Below are 17,609 nucleotides of genomic sequence, written 5' to 3' on the forward strand. Positions count from 1 at the left end.
CAGGCGTAGGGAGGCGACCCTCTCGTCCACTGGGGTAAACTCCAACAACGAAGCACCTAACCGGGGACTTGTGAGTATCCCCACACCCGCCCGGCGCCTCACACCTTGAGCAACTCCGGAGAAGAATAGAGTCCAACCCCTATCCAGAAGTAAGGTTCCAGAGCCGACGCTGTGCGTAGAGGTGAGCCCAACCAGATCCAACTGGTACCGCTCCACCTCCCGCACAAGCTCCGGCTCCTTCCCCCCCAGAGAGGTGACGTTCCACGTCCCCAAAGCCAGCTTCTGCCGCCCGGGTCTGGTCCGTCGAGACCCTCCGCTTTCACTGCCACCCTTCTGGCAGCGCACCCGACCCCATCGATGTTTCCCGTAGGTGGTGGGCCCGCGGGACGGAGAAGCGGAGGTGTTGCCCACGTTGCCTTTTCGGGCTGGGCCCGGCCGGGCTCCGTGGCAAGCCCGGCCACCAGACGCTCGCCGACGAGTCCTCCTTCTGGGCCTGGCTCCAGAAGGGGACCCCGGGCTTCCTCCGGGCCGGGTATCCTCACTTCTTGTTCTTGTTTCTTTCATGAGGTCTTTTGAAGGTCTTTTGAACCAATCTTAGTCTGGCCCCTTGCCTGAGACCAATTTGCCATGGGAGACCCTACCAGGAACACAAGGTTCCAGACAACACAGCCCCCAGGTTCATCAGGGCACACAAACCTCTCTACCACGGTAAGGTGCTGGTTCTTCAGAAAGGTAGCCATTATATACAGTCTTTAATTAACTATTAGTAGAGAATAACGAGTAATGTATTTTTAATGTTTAGTCTTTTCAAGCACCAACTATCAAATATCTCTCCTGATTGTTGGCACTTGACAATCACCATCCCTGAATTGTACTCAGGTGTAACTAAAGTATGATTTAAGGGTTGTTTATATTTCACATCATTAATCAGAATCTGCAAAGTAACTAAAATAAATGTAGTGGAGTAAAAATACCAGGTTAACCTCTGAATTGTAGTGGAGTAGAATTACAAACTAACAATGAGCTGTCATGTTGGTATATTAATGCTGCCCATTATGGACACAAGCAATTTTCACCCATTTATTATTATTATAACACAAATGTGTTTCTTATCCCATAAACCTCCAGGGGTGTACACAGTTTAATACTGGCAACTTCTAATTGTGGGAAAAACGAAAACACCTTTTAAAACTACAATTCCCAGTAGAGACGTGCCATATAACATGTTGCAAAACACAATAGAGCCATTTCATAGAGCTGTTTGACGCTCGGCGTAACCTTGGCACTGCCACTCCAACATCCAATCACAGAGCCTGAAGATTAATCACAGGGTTTGTCAAGCAAAGGGACTGTAGTCCCAAACGATAGCTGAGGATTATGGGTAGTGTAGTGTCTTCGGCCATCCTAAAAAACTATTTGTTTCTCTGAATCGAAGGGGGAAAACACAAAAGCATTGTACACAATTTAAACCAATCAATGTTGTGTAATTAACAAGGATAAACTTACGTTTTTAGTTGATGAGTACTGCAGATTACTATGCAAACTTCGAGACCGGAAATACTGTTTTCACCCCAAGCTGTTGCCTGGCAACGCAATTCTGTTGTTAGTTATTTCATATCGCATTAACACCATATCCCGACGTGCATTGTGGCTAAAACATCCAATCACCGAGCTTCAACCATAGCTGAGGATCTTGGGAAATCAGTTCAGTGGGTGTGTATCGCCTACGTCTGTTTCCGGTGACTTTATTTTGAAATTCAGTTCCTGACGGACGGCAAAAAAGCCCGATATTATAGAATTAAACAAATAAATAAAAACAAGGATAATTGTGTGTTATTGTTGAGTAAATAACAGTGTGTCCACAAGCACACTGTGACTCCTGGCACTGCTTGATCCCTGGCTGGTGGCTGGTTAATGCATGAAGCGCTGGTTTTGATGTGAAGCTAAGCTTTCTATGAGTGGAGCACTTGTTTATAATAATTGCGATTAATATTTGAATAAGTATGCAGCCCTATAGCTCATTACTTTGTGATTGTACAGAATCAAATCATTACGGTTATAAAGTAATCTATATTTCCTCTGTATTTTCTTACTATATGAAAACCTGCCTTGCTTTAATTCTACAATTCAAACAGCAAAACAGCACTGTACAACTCAAAAGGTTTGCTGGTTTTTATATCAAAGTATTTAAGAGAGTCTTTCATGCAAATTTGTCAAAATCATGATAACAGCTACTGTCATACAGTACACTCACTCACCTCTGTAGAGCCAGTGAAGGCCACTTTGTCGATGTCCATGTGGCTGGCGATGGCTGCCCCTGCTGTTGGGCCGAAGCCTGGAACGATGTTCACAACTCCCGGAGGGAACCCTGCCTGAAAGCCAACCCAGAGAGAAAGTTGGTGCTGCGAGTCAGGTTTACTGTCCCAGAGAACAGCAACTTTTACAGACATTTAATCAATTTGCTTAGACAACGGTAGTTAGGTATTTCAGCACCACTTTACAATAAGACTACCCTTATAAAGGGTTTACGAATAGTTTGTAATTCATTTATTAATTATGTTGTGAACACTTTATAAATCATTAATAAGCTTTTATAAGACATGAGATTAACAGAGCAACTGTGACCGGTTGCTTCCCAAATAGTGAGCCCACATTTATCTGTACCGCTAAGCCTTGTATTGGCTACTTAGCATACTTCGTCTTCTTTATCAGCCAGCATCCTTGGTATCTGTTGTTCACTGAGTTGATTCTCCCCCCATCCATCTTGATGTATATTGGCATCTCTTATGACCATTTATGAATGAGTTATTAACATTTATAACTGCCAAAAGGGAGCCTTATTGTAAAGTGTAAAACACATCACCATCTATTGATGAGTCACTAACATTTATAATTACTGAAAGGGTGCGTTGTTTTTAAGTTGAATACACATGTCCATTTATGAATGAGTTATAACATTCACGCTGACCTAATACACATTTTTCACATGAAATGCAAAGTAAAAGTAAGCAAGATGCAAAAGAGCCAAGCAAAACATTTTATTCATAAATGAATGACTTGGTAAGATATAATGGTACTCAGACTGGAAAGGCTTTGTGTATATCCTTGAACAAGCGTCCAAGCAGTCCATCAGGGTGAGCAGAGCTAAGCCAAGATGACCATTCAAGAACCGTGAGGTGTTCCTCCAATAAACTCTCTGTACGGTTTCCTCTCAGGTCTACGGACATGTCCTTTGACGGTCGACCAAGCTCTTTCTATATGTTGGGTATGCCAGTCTGGGGGTTCACAAACCACCTGCTGTGGTTTATGGTGTAGTGCAGTGTTTATTAAACTTTTTAATACCAAGGACCACTTAACCAATAAAAAAACACTCGCAGACCACCTAACTCCACAAATATCCAAAATCACATCGTTTTTTTAGAACAGACTACAAATCGCCTGAAAAGGGTAAAAAAAAGTGGCAACATGTGTGACGAAGGTGTTGCGCTGGGCTATATCATGCAATCGAAAGTGAAACGTAAGCTTGCTCCATTGCGGACATATTCCCGCGAGAGTGCGGAAAACTCAAATGAATTAATTTATTTAAAATGTTACCAATATACTCACGGACCACTAGGGGGCGCTCACGGACGGGCGTCCGCGGACCACACTTTGAGAAGCACTGGTGGTTGTACCCCATGTTACTCAGCACTCTCCTGTGCCCTCCACTCATCACTCATAATGCTACTTCCTGACTAATCAGAGGGACAAGGTGGCATCTTGATCGTTTCTCCACTAGTTTCAACACTAGTCTCCGCCTTTTGTCTTTAACTCCCATCATTCCGAAGACCCATTTCTTCCTTCTCCAGGTATGTCCAAAGCGTCCACGTGCATACTAACAAAAAAAAAATCATGACATCATCTTAGTTCACAACAAAATGCACACAAACTACAGTAAAAATGGTTTCAATCATGAAACATCATGTTTCAAAATGCCATACTTGTTTATTAGGTGCATTTTATAACATAATTTAAGGATACAGTAATGGTCCATATGGATTTTTTTTTTGTATTCTCTTGTACAAGAAATCCCAGTCTATAACTGCTGAACATAGTGGTATACAGTACCTTTTCCCAGACACAAATACTCAAATAAAATAGTTTACTTTATCAGCATTGGTATTACCAATGCTTACTATTTATTTGATACCAATTTGGTAATACAATTAATAAAAAGAACAAGGTTTGGGTTCTTTCTTCAGATATGGCTGTGACGTTAACGTGTAAGCTCAATAATGAACTCCAGCTCAACCAACCATATTGTAATATCTAAGTAATCATCTTGAAATATGACATTATTATTTGTAATATAACACATCTTATTGTGAGGTTGATTTCACATACACTAGGCCGCTCTTCAACATTGACGTTAGCTTGTCTACATAATCGATCATAGCGAATTTAAATTAACCTTAGCAATGCATAAAGTTACCTACCTAATAAATTATCTCTCTAACTTACAAGGATGACCTTATTTTACCAACCTCAAACAGAAGCTGTTTGTTCTACAGTATTATCCCACTTCTCTATTACGTTTTAACTTGGAGGCTACGACGATTAGCATCGTTAGCACAGATGTACCTACCACTTGCTTACATGCTAACCCAAGCCTTAACATTCTTTAACCTTAGCTGACTCAAAACATAAGCAACACATAAATAAAGTACTCAAATTTCACTTACCGCAAAACCGTATTCATGCACCGTCTGTTGTAACCGCAGAGCGAGTCACAATAGTCCGATATAAGCTTGAAGAATAGTCCACAAGGCACCAGCACAACAAACACGGCCGAGTTCAAGTTATGTTCCCCGGATGAGCTGAGCAGGCAGAGTCCCTGTAGCGTCACAGAGCTGCTAGCAGCGAGACAGGAAGCTAACAACAGCAGTCACTGGACAGACCTGTCACTCAATGTGACCACGCCCTAATTTATGCATAACTTTAAGGTTTAAAAGTCCCATGTCATGGTCATTTCTACTGATCATAATTCCAGTGATGAGGTCTACTAGAATAGATCTACATTGTTCAATGTTCCAAAATCACATTTTTCTCATACAGCATCTCTGTATAGTATGTGTATTCACTCTCTGTCCTACACGCCATGTTGGAGCTCCTGCCCCCCCTCCCTATGAGCCCACTGTGCTCTGATTGGTCAGCTCGCTCACTCTGTTCCGATTAGTCAACCACCATTACAGCTGAACATCAGTGATTATGTGTTACAATGGCGTTTGTTAGCAACCAGAAAATGACACCAGTAAAGACAAACAGATGAGAATGCTGCGTGGGGTCTGGGTGCCGTGTTGGCGGGACGTTGCTGACCTCGCTGTTCCGCCCTTTGAGGCCCACGGAGCGGACAGTGTGAGCTGGATTACTGGTGTCGTCTCCTGGTTGCTGCGTGGGGTCTGCGAGACAGCGCCGAGCTCAGCCTGAGCACACACTCACAGCCTGAGCTCCGAGTGTGTGTGTGTGTGTGTGTGTGTGTGTGTGTGTGTGTGTGTGTGTGTGTGTGTGTGTGTGTGTGTGTGTGTGTGTGTGTGTGTGTGTGTGTGTGTGTGTGTGTGTGTGTGTACGGAGCTCCGCGCAGCACCGCAGAAATCTCCAACGAGGCGTTCTGGGGCAGCATAGACAGGTCTTTTCTGAGTTAGAGTTTTACTCGCTACAGGGTGTACTTTGAGGGTTTGTGACTTTGCAGACCGTTTACATCAGGGGTGGGGAACCTTTTTCCTCAAGGGCCATTTCAATTTTCACAAGGGCCGTAAAAATGTAACATCTGTAAAAACTAAAATCACAGCCTTTCTTTCATGCTGTGCAAAGATAATCCAGATATCTCACTATGACTCGTGCATGCATGCACGTGCACGGTTGTGGCATGACCACCAAAACAGAAAGATATGGATACAAGATTTTTGCAAATGTATTTAGTGTCCTATCCATGTGTACATGATATAAGTGGGGGGGTGGACCTCAAAGAATTGTTTTAATGTTGAAGTCAAAAGCATCAATCTGGTGCACTTTGAGAGCAACATTAGGAGATCTATGGATACATCTCTCAACACCCATATGAAACAGAACTGCAAGCAGATTTTCTTTTTCTTTATGGATATTTTACAAATCTCTCCCCTTTTAAACTGTATTCTTGTTTATTAATAACAACTTTTTTTTACTGTCATATAGTATTTTATACCAGTTTTTCCTTTATTCTCTTATTTTTTTATAACTATAAGGATCATATAAAGATGTGATGTGATTTTGCGTTTGTTTATAAATTACCTCGAGGGCCGCATCAAATGGTCTTGCGGTCAGTATACAGCCCGGAGGCCGGAGGTTTTCCACCCCTGGTTTACATGCTTAAAAAGCTACATAACACAGGGGACGGGCAATAACCGGAAAAGCATGTCATGGGACCTTTAATAAAACTTAAACAAATTATAAATGGTAGTAACTCATTAATAAATGGTGATTTGTTTAACACTTTACAAAGCTCCCTTTTGGCAATTATACATGTTAGTAACTCATAAATACATTGTCATAAAGAGATGCCAAGAAACATCAAGATGGAAGGGGGGAATCAACTCACTGAACAACAGATACCACGGATATTGGCTGATGAAGAAGACAAAGTAAGCTAGTGCCAATATAAGGCTTAGTCATCTTGCCAAATAGTGAGCCTGTGTTGATGTATGGAAGCTATGTTAGAACTGGTTTATAAATGGTTCTTAATGATTAATAAAGTGTTTACAACCTAATTAGAAACCCTTTATGAATCCTTTATAAGGGTAGTCTTATTGAAAAGTGGTACCGATATTCCTTATATCTTCTTTCTATATGATCATCAAATTATATAGTTATTAGTCTTAATGTTGAAAGATATTGTTATCTCTAATCTTATTATTTTTCATTAACAACAAATGTCTGGGTTTGTAACTACCATTGATAAAAGATTCAAGCCTTAAAAGGAAGTTGAGGGTTTCAAGGAAATAACATTCTACAAATGAAACTGGACCGAATCGATGACTCAGTACATTATTAGTTACTATATACTAAGACTGTATAAGATTAGTATTAGGGATTCATTATTTATTTACCAAATTGAAGGGACTATAACCATATAATAAGAATGCTGTTATATAAAGTATATAGCAGATCACATTGAGACCTATAATTACAACAGTGAAACATAAGGAACACATCGGAAAGAGTTGCTTTTTTAAAAATAAAAAAGTGACAAAATATCATCAGGGATAAATAGTGGTGTCCGTGAGCTTAAAGTGGACCTATCATGCTATATTTGAACAATATATTGTAGGGCCATACCTATATAAAGTATATAAATATAGGTTTTTTTTCAAAATACCAAAAAGATCCTGCATTTTAGCCATGCCTCATTTCGCTGTATTTTCTCTTTCCAGCGCTGTTTTTGCAGGGGGCTGATTCTGTGAGCTGCAGCTGACCACGCCCCCCTGCAGGAGAGGGGAGCGTGCTTTGAGATCAGCTGCTGGGCTCAGAAGAGGGGGAGAAAAAGAGATCTCCGTCCTCCGTGTTTTATTCTTATAGAAGTAAGAAGAGAAGTAACGGGCAGAAACCCTCCTTTTTACGCAGCGGTCCAGACATAGACATCAAACGGCGACACATATTCAGTTACCAGTTACTTTGGCATTAGGGCAGGGATATCTAGATACTTTCCAAGGTTTGACATCATGAATTGTGCTACTTTTAAAGCAAGCAACGATGTTTTCAAATCTGTAATCAAAAAGCTCCTCAAAAACGCTATCGAAGCAGTTCCTACCGTTGCTACGTTAGTTCAAACAGTAACAACGGACTACTTTTCTTAGCGGATGCATGTCAATTTAAATCAATAAAATCATTTTCTAAATCCATAAAAGCATTCCAATTAATATTAGGAGTCATGTCGTTATTTTGTCGAGCATGTGGCCATGTAATAAGCGGGATAATGTGCACATTGCATAATGTGCCTTCATGCCGATCTAGATCACTCCGCTTCGCGTCGGGCTCCTGATCAGCCTGTTGGTGTTCTTTTCCCCATAATGACCGCATCGCTGCACATTATCCCTTACATATGATTATATAGAGTCATTATTCATTTGTTTTAAAGCAGGAGGCGCACACGCTTGCCTCGGGGAGGGAGAAAAAGAGCCACAGCGGAAGGGCAACCATGGCAACCATGCAAGGGAAGTCTTCTTTGCTGCTTTTGTGGCAGACTACAGCGCCACTTACAGGCCTGGCATATGTACTACAGCGTCTCCAGCGCTTTCGAGCAGCAATGGCCGGCCGTGGCCCAACCTCTCATTCCCCTGATAGGTGGAGAGTTGACCACTTTTGTGACGTAGAAAATAATTCAAATCTGGATCAGTCTGTATCAGATCCTTTGCAGCCCCGTTTTTAGAGATTTGGGTAAGGAGGAAAAGAGAGAGGGTTGTGTTTTCTGACACTTGGTGAGTTCCCTGACACACCGGGGACACATATTCAAGTATAAAAGACGTACAAGAGTGCATTTTGCATGATAGGTCCCCTTTAAGAGACTGTGTAGAATACGCATGGAGGAACCTAACTGACCTTTGGGAGACATAGTTAAAAGGTTAAGTTTGAGATTGTCTCGGGAAGCAGAACAGACTGATCACATGAGAGCGGGATTTTTCATTTGCGTTCGTTTAAGAGGACTGAGAGAGGTTTCAAGTCCAATATCAGACCTCTTTGACAAGTGATCCAACGTGGAGGGCTGTGAGGGGGGTCTGCTCCGCTGGCTTGATGACCACAGTGTTTCCACAGCTCAGGGCTGGCGCCATCTTCCACATGAACATCAGCAGAGGAAAGTTCCACTAGCATAATAAAAAAAACAAGGCAGGTTTCAAGCTCAACATCCCGAAAGTAGCACAGTTAGTGTGAAATTCAAGTTATAATGAAATGTAACCTGAATTCACCCCCCCCCCCCCCCCCCTCTATCAGGCTACAAAACGTTTTTTAATGAATGAACATGATATTCCATAACATTTTGCTTCTCGACGCACGATGATCTTCTGGGCCACTCCTTTGCTACAGTGGCAGAGCTAAACTATCTTCAAATGCTTAAGGAGTTTGTAGTCTTCACTTTGGGTCTCTCATTCTTCAATCGCCAAGAAGAGATTGAATTCACACTTACATTACGCCGTCATAATACTTATTAATTACAGCATTTGTAAGGCTACACCCATACTAACACAGCTGGTTTATCAAACTGCTGCTTACTTCCTTAACAAGGACTATGATGTTTGTCAAATTGAACATCTTTATAACCGTTGATCAGCCCAAGGAGGAAAGGAGACAATCCTATTCCCAGTAGCTACAGTAATCATAAATATGGAATAATGCAAAATGCTGATGAAATTACAATTAATAGGGAGATGATTTGACTATAGCTGGAGTTACAGCTTGTATAACGGAATGTTTAAATGAAGAAGAAATTACATTTTAAATGTGGTTTATTCTGCCCAGCTGCACATTTCTCTTTTAGATACGTTAGGTAGGAAATCTGATGCAAGTGCGTCCATCAAGATCCATTTAAATGCTCTTTAAATGTAATTTAAATTATTTTAGTGATTATCAACTGTAGGATATATCTGATTTACTAAATAACACATTTTACAATACTTTTGGGTTATCTGAAATAATTGTTCAGTTACATATAGACTTATTAGAGGGAAGAAACTGTAAGAAACGGCCAACATCTTTAAAAATCCAAAGAAGGTAAGGTACAGACTGGGGGCATTACCAAGATACAGCAGGACATCAGGAGATCAGCATGTAAAGGAATATGAACATCCTCATTCTGTACTGTAATCTGGGATGAGCAGAAAATGATATTTGCAGTAAGTTTAAGGCGGCGTACACATGCCGTGTTTTTGCGTACTCAAATCCACTGTGGTCAATGTAGACACCACTCACAGCTGCGTCCTCGCAATTAATATTTTGGAATTGTCACCGCTTGTCATGTGACGACAAACAACCAATCAAAACCAATCTTTCCTGTCTACTTTCGGTCTTCGGTATTTGAGAAGCGTGTTATTTAAAAAATAAATAAAGTTGGAAAGAGGCAATGATGACATATTTATATTATATTATATTAGACACGCAGTAAATATAATTAGACAACAAGACTAGCTAGACCAGACAGCCATGTCGTTCTCCCCAAACCAATAATAAGAAAACAAAACAAACGTGTACCATCAGCCGCAGTCTGAAGTACAGAGGACAGAGTACTTCTCATGTATATACTTCCCAGATATCTTGTTTCATACAAAATGTCTGTAAGATGAGTGTACTGTTCATATCATACATAGTATGAGACGGTTCAGAGGACAGACCTTCGTAGTTATCATCAAACTGGGACTTTTAATCTCAAGTGGAACTGGACCACTTGCTTGATTCAACACTGGGTGGCAGGGTTTGCAACTTTCACGTGTGTTGGCGCTGATGTCCGTTAAGAATGGAATTTTCAGAGGTCCATTTCCTTTCTCCAGAATTTGTTATCTCGCTGTAAATCAGAGGAGCTTCAGAATCTGGACCCTCAGTTTGCCATCTTGACGGAGTTTCCCAACCCGATGAGCCACATGATTTCTCAATGACAGGAAAGTTTCCCTTATTCTGCCTTCACTTTGGTCCAATACATTATTAAAGAGTCTCTTCATTTTCTGTCTTCGTATTGAAATGGACTTATTATCCTTTTATAGATCATTATTCATGTATTATTGATGAGCAAATAAGCAGTCAGAGCCCTGTTGAATTTGTTAGTGGGATTTGCTAAATGTTTTGGCCTTTTTCCATGAACTCGTCCACATTTGAAACGTCTTTACTTTCTTCTTTCTTCATGTTCTCCTTTTCCCTTTTGCGTGTAAGATCATGTAACCTCCTAACAGTGAACCTGGCTATTGAGGGGCCCTGGAGGCCCTAGGGAGGTTTCCTGCTTGGTTAGCTTAGGCTAATGCTATATACCTCTTTTGTGTTTGTAAATGACACCAAGCAAGTTCAGCTATGGCTGATCCTTTTGACTAACTGTAAAACACTCTGATCGTGCTGCCCCTTTTTTCGTACTAAGAGGATAGTTTGGAAAGGGCAAAGAGTAGCGTATGCCATTCACTCTGAATTATAATTGCAAGTCTCCAACCGAAGTAAAAAACAAGCATAATCTGGGGCTAATTATCCATCAGTTTTTGGGGTTTCCCAGAAAGATATACTGTATGACTTGGATGTTGGTCCACAGAGAATATACATGATAATATAATGAGCTCTAAGTACTAAGAGATCATTCAAAGTTAAGACATTCAGAAAAGAGGTCTTTTATTTTCCACTTGTTCATTTTTGTGTTGGAAGCAATGGACAAATAATTGGGCACTCAAACCCAAATTAGAAAGCAATGCATACTAGTGCTGCAGTGAGCTCTGTAAAGAGAAGGCTTTCTACCAGCAGAAACTCAGCTAAATGCCATAGTGTGTTCCAAACCACATCAAGGATGATTTCTGAAACAGTATGGACCTCAATCGCTTTCTCTCTCGCGGGTTTACCACAAGGACAGTACCTTTTTATATCCGGCTTCTTTACACATACTCTCTCCAGTACAGCGTTAGCTCTGAGTGTTAGCGATGCTTGCTAATGTAAACACAGACCATATTACTTCCAAAACACGTCGCATATTGTTTCTGATGCAGCAACGTTTCTGATAGGGCCGTGGGCGTAAAGCCAGCCCACATTTCAGTAATGTCGTCTTTAGAACACTTGAAAGATGATTGATTATTCATGTATAGATGCAAGCTGTACAGTACAAAGTCTCAACCTAAACATTTGATATTGTGCAATGGTGTAAATGTTTAAGTGCTTATTTAGATTGTACACACACACAATCATGTGCATGCACGCCCAAACACACACAGTAACATTATTTACTTTTTACACCAAGTTATAGCAATGTGAACAGTAACAATTGTTCTTAAAAAGTGATTGCTCTGGACTCACCGGAATGATTGCTCCACACACTCCAACAGGCTCATGTCTGGTTAAACACAGGAAGCTTTCATCTGTGAAATACAGAGAAAAATAAAAAAGTCAGTCTGTAATCGAGATGGTGGTTATTATTAAAGCCGGCCAATATTTCCCGGTTCTTTTGTTATTGCTTTGAGGCACCAATTAAAATGAAGGATTCAAGATTCAAGGCTTTTATTGTCATTCGTACATAACTTCAGTATAGTTATGACAATGACAAGCTTAGGTCACAGGCTCCTCCAACAGTGCAACAACAATAAAACAGATAATGGTGCAAGTAAATCAAATCAAATAGAATATAATATAAATAGTGCAGAATAGTCTATATACAAGTAATTGGAATATTGATATATATAAGTTGCAAACAGATGAATGTTATGGATGTTCTTTCAAAAGTTAGGATAGACTGAGGTTCCAGAATGAGAGTCTAAACCTGGAGAGAAACATCAGACTGTATGAGTGCATGTGTCCCTGAAACCTTCTGCTATCAATTCAACCTAAACCAAGATGTTTCCAAACCTTAGCGTTTAACTGTAAGCCCTTTCTGTGTGTCTTTCTGGAGTGCTAGTTGGTTTTTTAAAAAGACGTTTTGAAAGATTTCACAAAACACAAATTACTTCTCTATAAGAAACAAAAAACATCTAATTTAAAATGTTTTCAACACAGCCAGAAGGTTCCCCTGTGCTTTCTTACACTCAGAGTGAACATTTCTGTTTTATTGTTAAGCTGTTTTACACTACAGTTGTACTGAACATGGTGACAGCGGCTCAGCAGATAACTGGTCAGACCTGGCCTCCTAGTTTGCCCCCGACCTTCTCCAGTTTCAATTCCAGCTGCCTTTATCAGTGAGACACTGGGTGAGTCATGTTCATCTCACCTTAGGACACTTCGGCTTCACTTCAGTTGGCTGTCACTTCAGTCGGTCATGTTACGACCCCGAAATTACTCCTTCCAGCATATGTGTTGGACGGACTTGCAAAACAATGACATGGTCCCACCCCTGCTCCACACCTACACTACTGATATTACTGACTCACACACCTTACTTTGGTAGATTCCTTGGTTTGTAGGTTTAATTATAATAAATACCTTTCTTTACATTGTGTCCTTTTACCATTCTGTTGTCATGGCTGAGAGCCAGGCCATGACAACAGCCTTAGGCCCACACCTTTATTATGCTTATCCTGTCATTAGTGCAGTGGTTCTCAAAGTTCTCAAAGCCCCCCACATTATTGATTCGAAAATAATATGATATTGCGTGGGGATTGTTGCAGTAGAAAATTCCACTGTAGCGCCCGGTACATTAATGGGAAACCCTAAATGTTTGAGCACCCTCTATGAAACGTCAAGCTACCCCGCAGCACCCCCAAAATAAATCTCTGGCGCCGCCACTTTTTTTTTTCTCCAAAGGGGGGGCCTGACAGAAAAAGTTTGAGAACCACTGCATTAGTGTAATAAGCATGCCAGGTACATTTCTCTGTCATCAAATAGTCAGTGCAATTAGACTGAAAGAGAAGGCGTTGTGCATCTCTGAAGTTTCCAGTGTGTTCACTGTGTACAAAGAAAAGCTTCGCCTGCCTCCAACCTGCAGGTCACCCTTGAAAAAGAGATCTTTTGATCTCAAGGGGCTTTCACCTGGTTAAATAAAGGCTACAAACCAAACTAGCCATCTTTACTGTGGCTCTAATAAATGTTCAAATACATTCCGGTCTGATTTCACATTGTGTATGTCACTTATCATCATCATCATCAGCTTTTATTTGAAGAGACTCTTGGTCCATTATTAAAAGACATACAACACTCAAATATAAATGACAAAAAGGCAGTTATACCAATGTTTCCACAGAGGTGACCGGTATCGTCGAGCACTGAGACACGGATTTGAAAGCAGCATAATGACAGAGTTATGAGAAACATTCAATCGACAGATGAATTTGTACATTAGATTTCTAAAGAGAGCATGGAACGTGTTGACTCGTGCATTACAGAACATTTCACTTGCACTGCACCACCTTGGTTTTCTAAGCAGTATACGCAGACAGTAATTATAAGCAACCTGGAGCTTCTCGAGGCTTGCCTTCTTAAACTTGACCCACCAGGGGGCAGTATAGAGGAGTACAATAAGCTCTAAAGAGGTTCACCCAGTGCTTCTCAAAGTGTGGTCCGCGGACCACTGGTGGTCCGTGAGTGCCCCCTAGTGGTCCGTGAGTATATTGGTAACATGTCACATTTTTAATAAATTAATTAATTTAAGTTTTCCGCACTCTTCGCGGGAATATGTCCGCAATGGAACGAGCTTAAGTTTCAATCGATTGCATGATATAGCCCAGCGCAACACCTTCATCACACATGTTGCCACCTGTTTGTACCATTTTCAGGCGATTTGTAATCTGTTCTAGAAAAACGATGTGTTTTTGGAGATTTGTGGAGTTAGGTGGTCCCGGTCCGCGAGTATTTTTGTATTGGTTAAGTGGTCCTTGGTATGAAAAAGCTTGAGAAACACTGCCTTAACCTTATCTGTGTCACGATTTGTCTGTGTTGTGTTTTGTCTTGTCTAGATCTGTCTTTGGTTTTCTGTCTGCGTTGTGTTTTGTCTTGTTTAGATCTGTCTTTGGTTTCCTGTCTATGGCCCTTCCTCATTTCTCTAACTCCCGTCCTCGACTCCCCTCCTCGACTCCTATCCTCGAGACTTAGTCCCGCCCACAGGAGATGTGAGCCGAGGAGGGGAACCGAGGAGAGAGGAGGGGAAGCAGCAGGCGCTTAGAGAAATGAGAACTCCTCTCCTCTGAGCGGTCATTTTAAAGAGACGTCCATTAATGATGACAGGAGGCACAGCAGCCCTCTGTCTGAAGGACAGATGTGTTCATGATGACTTATATATTTACTTTGATTCATTCACAGTGCGGTATCATGAGACAATAACAACCCACAATAAACTGTGGGTTTTCTCCGGAAGTGTTTCCTTGTACGATGTGAGGGTCTAAAGACAGAGGGTGTCATATTGTCATACTGATATTCTGTACACACTGTGAAGACCACTGAGACAAATGTAACATTTGTGATATTGGGCTATATAAATAAACATTGATTGATAAAATAAACATTGAATAACAGGCTACAGATGCGGACACACACACACACACACACACACACACACACACACACACACACACACACACACACACACACACACACACACACACACACACACACACACACACACACACACATATATATATATATATATATATATATGTATATATTTACAGAGCACTCTCATAATAACACAACACTATCAGATATATCCCCCCCCCTCTCTGGTCGCTACAATGAGGAAAATAAATTATGGGCCAAAAGTTTTATTTAAAAGTATTAAAAGTAAGCAGAGGACACCAAACCAACTGAGACCTGTCTGTCCGCTGCATCTACACCTGATCTACACACACACACACTGTCACACACACGCACCTTGTAGATATCTACTAAACTACAGCAAATAAAGAGAGTAGGCCTGTTATACTGAGTGATATAATATATTATACACACTGCTCTGCTTTCTGCACGGACCTCACAGCTGTTCTCTCTGGAAACATCGCGTTGCGATGAGAGCAGTTAATAAAATAATATTCAGGGGATGCATGCAGAGCTATCATTGGCTGAGATAAGTCCGGCCGTGCGTCACGACTCTTTGAAATGCATCCACGAAGCAGCCGTCTCCCATCAGTGTCTCCTCGGTTATAGCTCCTCCAGAGAGCCTCCTCGATGCTCGGTCCTCGAAGTGCATTTAGAGAAATGAGATGTCCTTCAACATGGCACGTGGAAATTCATTTCCGGGGTCACAACCGGAGGACCGAGGAGTCGAGTAGTCGAGGAGGGGGATTTGATGAAATGAGAAAGGGCCTGTGTGTTCCCTCCTACCTGTTTTTCTTGATTGTGTTCACCTGGTGCCCCTGTGTTTTCTCCTCACCTGTCTCCTGTTTCCTTGATTAGTCCTGTGTGTATTTAAGTTCTGTTTTTTCTGTCTGTCATTGTTGGTTCGTCGTTTGTCTGTGACTGTGTTCACCGGGGAGTGTTCTGATTGTCCGTGTGCCATATCCTTGAAATAAAGGTATTTTCAGTTTTTTCTGCATTTGGGTCCTGCCTGCTTCACTCACCGTAACAGAACCAACCAACCAAGAAATGGACCCAGCAGATGATCCATTTGAGGTGGAATTACAAACATTTTCATTTTATTTGGCTTGCTGCTATGATTGGTGGAAGGGAGCGTCCAGTGTTCTGCAGAAGGAGGCCGCTGTGGTAGAGGCGCACCGGTTGGCTATGGAGAAACCAGGCTTGGTGAAATTCTTACCTGGCTGGATTTCGAACTTCCTCTGGGTGTGTGATTTCCAGCCTGCTGACTACAAACGTCTCGGTGTGTTCCGTCCGGAGTCAACCCCTGCTTCTTCTCCATGTCCTGCTCCTGTCCAGGAGCCGTTCTCTGGAACTCGTCTGGCTTTTCGAGGTCCACGAAGCCTCCAAACGGCTCCTAAAAGAAGGAGTCGCAAGGTCAGGCTAGCAGCCCGAGCCCCAAGAGCCATGGTTCCAGACCCAGTTCTGGCCCCAGCAGCCATGGTCCCAGCCCCAGATCTGGCCCTAGCAGCCATGGTTCCAGACCCAGTTCTGGCCCCAGCAGCCATGATTCCAGACCCAGTTCTGGCCCCGGCAGCCATGGTCCCGGCCCCAGCTGCCATAGTCCCATCTCTAGTCCCTTCTCTGGTCCCCTCTCTAGTCTCTTCTCGAGTCCCCTCTCTAGTCCTTCATCTAGTCCCTCCTCTAGTCCCCTCTCTACTCCCTCCTCTAGTCCCTTCTCAGGTCACTTCCCTAGTCCCTTCTCCAGTTCCCTCTCCAGTCCCTTCCCTAGTCCCCTCCCAAGTCCCTTCTCTAGTACCTTCTCTAGTCCCTCCTCTAGTCCCTTCCCTAGTCCCTTCTCTAGTCCCCTCTCAAGTCAGCTCTCGAGTTCCCTCTCGAGTCATCTCGAGTGGGGCTTTACTCAGTGCACGTAACACCAAAGCCAAGTCCCACTGAGGCGACAGTGCGTGACCCGCCAGTGTGCATCACCCGCCAGTGTGCGTGACACAGGTAAAAGAGCCTTCTTTCCACCTTTCTTAAGCTCCTTTTGTACTTTGGTTTTAGCGCCTGGCCGACGCGCTCACACATCACTCAGAGTCACGTTTCTTTTGGTATATTTATTTCCAAGTTATCCTTCTCTGCAGTGCAATGCAGCGGTCAAAAAACCGTGTGGCTTCACAACCAAACTAGCACACAGAGTATCATCAGCAGGACTCTTTTAACCAGCTGAGGCAATCACAGCACCAATCAGCCGCTCCGCCCAGCCGTGGCTGCGGATCATGATCACTTGACACCAATCAATTACACTCCATTACATACATTAAATGATTAAATAATACAAATAATAAATCAACGTTTTGGCTCCTACAACAGGTCTGAGTCAGAAAACGGCTGGGTGGCTGCTGATCGCTCCCTCTGCCTGGGAGAGAGCGTCC

General features: G+C 42.2%; 1 protein-coding gene across 1 annotated transcript in view; it reads right to left on the reverse strand.

Annotated features, from left to right (window-relative positions):
• aldh1a3 (aldehyde dehydrogenase 1 family, member A3) overlaps positions 1 to 17,609 on the reverse strand; it is a 51,973-nt gene that overhangs the window by 20,728 nt on the left and 13,636 nt on the right. Inside the window, 3 exon segments of the mRNA XM_034079829.2 lie at positions 2,259 to 2,372; positions 8,745 to 8,873; positions 12,040 to 12,101. Of these exon segments, the coding sequence (XP_033935720.1) occupies positions 2,259 to 2,372; positions 8,745 to 8,873; positions 12,040 to 12,101 (305 nt within the window).

Source organism: Pseudochaenichthys georgianus, chromosome 3 (assembly GCF_902827115.2).
Source record: "Pseudochaenichthys georgianus chromosome 3, fPseGeo1.2, whole genome shotgun sequence".
NCBI lineage: Eukaryota > Metazoa > Chordata > Actinopteri > Perciformes > Channichthyidae > Pseudochaenichthys > Pseudochaenichthys georgianus.